A 5,402-nucleotide genomic window follows, 5' to 3' on the forward strand; every position below is an offset into this window, starting at 1 on the left:
ATACATTCGAATAACTAAAAAATCATAAATTACTTCATTAATAGTATAGAATTCCACTATAATTTATCAAGTTTAGTGACTAAGATGTACTTTAGTCTAAAAAAAATATGAAATTTCAAGCAGATTAAAGATACACCCTACCTCCTTGAAATATTGGTTCAAAAGAAAGAAATGATATACAATCCCGTTAAAATGGCTGAGAAAGCCAATAGGGGGATATTCTGAGCTTTCAATTGGTTATTCATGTCATATATAGAAGTGAGTGTATATAAAGGAGCATTTCCAAAAATGGAAAGAGGTGGGTGGGGTGCCACTGTGTTTGATTTATTACATGAGCAATATCTTAGCAAATAGAAAAGATAAGATGTTCTTTATTTTATATTCTAGCTTGTCAATATCAGTAATTTGAGTTTTTAATTCGTACAAAACTATAGATCTGGTATTTTGACTTCACAAACATCTAATTTGAACCAGTGCTGCATTCAACGTAGCACATGACACAAATTGATGTTTATCTGTGATTTTTAATACTTATTTTTAAATTAAGAAATTGAGTAATGCATAGTACTAAAATTTGTACTATAATCTACAGTTTGATACCAAATTTAGTGGCATAAATTCATGAAATAGTAGTTTAATAAAATTTTGAATGCAAGTCAACAAATGAGAATAACATGGCCTTTCACCTGTGACCCATCTCAAAAGGTTTAACAGAAACATGGGAGTAAAATAGTACAATCTGAGGTACTATTATATTTCAGTTTTTTCACTGTATTGCTCCATACAATTCCCATTGCATAGCATTAAAAATATCTTTAATTGATCTTGTTTACTGAACCATTTTGTTACATTAAGAAATCAATACTTATTAGCAGGTCAAGCTCAGGTTTTGAAGAGAGCTGGTGTGCTAACCAAACTCTGTCTGTAAATCAGACTTTTGATTTTAGTGAAATGCTCCCGACTCTTTCTAGAGTGAGACAGCATTTCAGCTTCTATGTTGAGGCTTTCAATAAACTGAAGATTGCTTCAGTATAGAAGATGAAGCTTCACCCCCACTCTAGAAAAGGCAGGAGCAGTCTATTAACACCAAATCTCTACTATGCCTATACTGCCTAAAATAATCCTGAAACAATAATTACCTTAAATATAATTACCGAGAACATTAGAGAGTAATTATGTTGGCTCTACAGCATAAATCCTATAACCTAAAAATAATCACACAATTTGGCTACAGATATTTTCTTAAAGTAGCCTTCAAACATACGAGGTACTTTCCATACAATGATTCTTATAATATGGAAAATTCTTCACAGATATTAAACTCTCAATAAATATACATATTGCAAAGTTACATCACTATTCAATTTGAAAACTTAAGTTAACAAAAGATGAATGTCCATAAAAGACCTAAAATTATTCATATCAGAATACGATGAAAATTTTTACAAATACAGTGAGAGATAAAATAAATTGTTCAATGTTATATTCTTACCACATCATAATTTCCAAGATGGCTTCCACTAACATGCGAGAACCTGTAAATTAATCAGAGTATATTTTTTGTGATAATCATTTCAGGAACAGTTAAATAATATATTGTATACTTACTAACATATATGACAATTTAAATCAACTCATATAGTTGACCAAAACACTGACATTTCATTATGGCAGCCCATTTAACAGAATTGGTAAGCAAAATATTAGCATGTCTTGCATCTGCATTATATGGCATCTACACGAAAAATTCCTTAGTTTCATGTTCCAGTACTTGAATTAGCTTACAATTTAATAATTTTATTCAGTGGTTCTTAAACATTTTTGTTGATGGACCACCTGATTTTTTTTTTATCTCAACAGACCACAATGGGATCCTGCTGCTGCTGCTTCCTTACTGTAATCATGCAACCTTCCCATGGACCAGCTGCAGAAAACAGATTGAGAACCTCTGAGCTACATCATTTGCATCACCATAGTCAGCAGACTCACAGCTCTGATTGCCCGCATTATGTGCTATTTGTATGGTTTTGGAAGAAGCAGTGAAAGTCTTGGTGATGGTAGCCTAGTTATTACAAAGCTGGTGTAACATGGGTACAATATCCCTGAGGGACACTAGCAAATCAACCACATACTGGATGATTTTGTAGGAGATTTATAAGGAGTAAACCTTCAAATCTTTGGGAACATGGAGTAGAAAATTACCAAAATGTATCCATGTACACAAAATTCCCTGCAAGTTTCAATTCCATATTCTACATATGACTATTCCAAATTACATAGAGCCACTAAAGCCATATTTCCATCTCATATTAAGTTTCTGTGACATACTGAGACATTTTATGCCTTAGATGACACCCATCCTTTCAAAAATTACTCTCTTCTGGTACTTCATATTTATCACGAATTATGCACTATGGTTATATAACAGAAAAGTGCATTTCAAATTATATATTGCAATCTTTAGACTATGTTAGTATGCTGTGGAAGATGCTAGCTTAATATTGTATCTTGGAGAGGTGCAAGAAGATTGGAAGTTAGCTAATGCTATACCTCTTTTCAAGGAAGGTGATAACAATTGACTCAATAATTATAGGCCTATTAGTCTTACATCAATGGTGAGAAAAGTTTTTGAAAGACCGACAAAGGATGCTTTGCAAAGTTATTTAACAGTTTAATTTTTTTTATTGTTCAGCCATCATGGTTTCATGCCTATCTAATCTTTTGAAATTCTTTTAAGAGGTTATTGTTTATGAAGATGAGGATACAGGTGTGGATTTGGTGTATCTGGATTTTCAGAAAGCATTTGTCAAGGTGCCACATAAAAGGATTGTTAAAAAAGTTATTTCTGTTGGTGTGGGGAATAGGTTGGCTCATTGAATAAAAAACTGCCTGGATGGAAGAAAGCAGTACAATCAAACTTGATTAATGTCACAAGTAGGGCACCTCAAGATGCAGTGTTAGGACCTTTACACTTTTTGATTTACATCAATAACATAGATGAAGAAATGGTCAATAAATTATTTAAATTTACTGATAATATTAAAGTTGTGGGTGTTGCTAGTTGCGAGGAGGAGGATTCTACTTCAAAAGGATTTGGATCTTTTGGTGAATTGGGCAAATGGCTTTTAATTATAATAAAATGCAGGGTAATGCATGTGGGATATCACAATTTGAATTGTGATTATAATTTTGATAGGAATAACCTTAACACTGTTATGGAAGAAAAATTTTAGTATTCTGGTTATTCAATCTCTTAAGCTTTCCAAACAATGTTCTGTTGCTTGTTGAAGATAGTATGTTTAGGCCACATTTGAAGTACTGTTCAGTTTTGGGTTCCTTACTTTAGAAAAAAACATTGAATTATTGAAAAGGGTGAATAGGATGATACTTGGGATAGCAAGGTTGTCATACGAGGATGGGTAATGATCTCTGAAATTATTTTCTCTTGAAAACAGAAGAGTTAGAAGGAATCTGATTGAAGTATTTAAGATTGATAAGAGAATTGACAGTGTTGATGGATCTCTTTTTTTTCATATTTAATGGTCAGAATGGTAAGACTAGGGGACACATATGTAAATTTTGGCAGGATAAAAGTCATCTTTAGCTAAGGCAGTTTTATTTTTCTAACACAGTGGTTGGCATTTGGAATGGGATGCCTTCAGACGTAATAGATGCAGTTACTTTAAGGGAAGGCTTGATAAACATTTGAATGATAAAGGTGGGCTCTGAGGGTTTTAATCCAGTTTTGTATAGTGGAGAGACTGCTTAGATGGACCAACGGGTTCCTTGTAATTTTTAAACTATATATATGGGTGGGTGTGGGCAGGGGTATTCAAACATATTATATAAACAAATTACCATTTGACTCTTTAAGGTTATCTTTTCACACCCACCCTTGAAGAGAGTAAACCTTAAATCCAACCCTTATTTTTCAGGAAATCACCTCTTAATCATTTGTTTGTAGTTAAGCATGAAGGTATACAATGGGCTACCTGTGCTTTGCCAATCCAGTTTTTAGTGTTATAAGCCTTCAGACTTTCAGCTGTGTCAATGGAGGGGGGGGGGTCTCTTAATTGAATTTATTTGGAGGTTGATCCATTGGACTGACTCCACGCTGGAGAAGTAATGTTGACTATAATATCAAATTCACTACATGTGTTTACATATGTGGCAAGCTTTTAGTAAAATGTACTCAAAATTTAAGATGCATTACAAAAGTATTTGTACTTAAGATATGTTGTAAGGTGATGTTCAAGTGAAAAATAAAGATACTTTTGCTCATTGTACAGTTTGAATATTGTATTTGTATGACCTCTAGCTCCTCCAAAATGCACATCTAGTTTTTACTCTCATTTACTATCAACTGTCACTAAATTATAAATTTAGGGTACAATTAATAGTTGATAACTCTGCTATAATACCACATTGAATTGCACTCTGTAAAAGGTTGTGGCATGTACAATTTGAACCCCACCCACCAATGCATGCAGAGTTAAACTTCTGTAAAGTGCTGATCTTAACTATTATAGATGGCAATTCATTCCTTAGGTCAATCACTGTTATAAAAATTAACATTCTTAACTGGATCTCAGTCTGTATTTTACAAATCTTAAGCTTATGTCCTCTCATCCCAGGATCTTCAGAATATAACACAAAGAAAGCAGAGGTCTTTGTTCTATCAATTCCTCTGATAATCATGCCAACTTCACTACAATTACCTCTTATACTTCTCTTTTAACTAGAAAATAAAGTAGATTTTAACTTAACCCTGCAAGACAATCCTTTCGTCCCTGGAATCATTCTAGTAGCTCTCCTCTGAACCCTTTACAACAAGTCAAGATACTCTCTTAAATAAGGAAAACAAAACTCTATACAGTATTTTAAGCGCAGTTTAACTAGTGACTTGAATAGTGGTTACTTTTTTGGCTTGTAATCAATATGTCTATAAACATGTACTATTATCTTTACTAATAGTAACAGAGAGGTCCTTTTATTGCTTGAGTGTCTTAAGCCACCAAGATTTTTTCAGTAATTCGGTGGGTTCCAATCTATAACAAAAGTGATCCAAATTATGGGTCATATGATCATTATTAGAAAATCCAAGGCTCTTTATATGCAATTAAAAGTTCTTTTTTTTTGTTTACTTGAATTATTTGTTAAGGTAACTTGAAATTATTGGTCTGATTTCATGAAATTTTAAAGGGACAAAAGGAGCTTATTAGCCCACCAAAGATGTCCCTTCAAGCTCCCAACTATAACCACTCCTTACTACTCATGTATTCATCCAATATTTTCTTGAACTCAGTTAAATCTTCTGTCCCCACTACCCTTGAAGGCAGCTCATTCCAAAAGCCAACCACCCTGTTTGAAAAGTAATACTGTCTAAACTGCAGACAATTTTT

The 5,402-nt window shown here is 33.1% G+C and overlaps 1 protein-coding gene across 3 annotated transcripts in view; it reads right to left on the reverse strand.

Moving 5' to 3' along the window:
- The window catches only part of LOC106462630, a 14,857-nt gene that overhangs the window by 3,019 nt on the left and 6,436 nt on the right, over positions 1 to 5,402 (reverse strand). For all 3 annotated transcript variants that reach the window (XM_022389943.1, XM_013922572.2, XM_013922573.2), the window contains one exon: positions 1,493 to 1,535. In XM_022389943.1, the coding sequence (XP_022245651.1) occupies positions 1,493 to 1,535 (43 nt within the window). The remainder of the gene's footprint in view (positions 1 to 1,492; positions 1,536 to 5,402) is intronic.

Source organism: Limulus polyphemus, unplaced genomic scaffold (genome assembly GCF_000517525.1).
Source record: "Limulus polyphemus unplaced genomic scaffold, Limulus_polyphemus-2.1.2 Scaffold1213, whole genome shotgun sequence".
Classification (NCBI taxonomy): domain Eukaryota; kingdom Metazoa; phylum Arthropoda; class Merostomata; order Xiphosura; family Limulidae; genus Limulus; species Limulus polyphemus.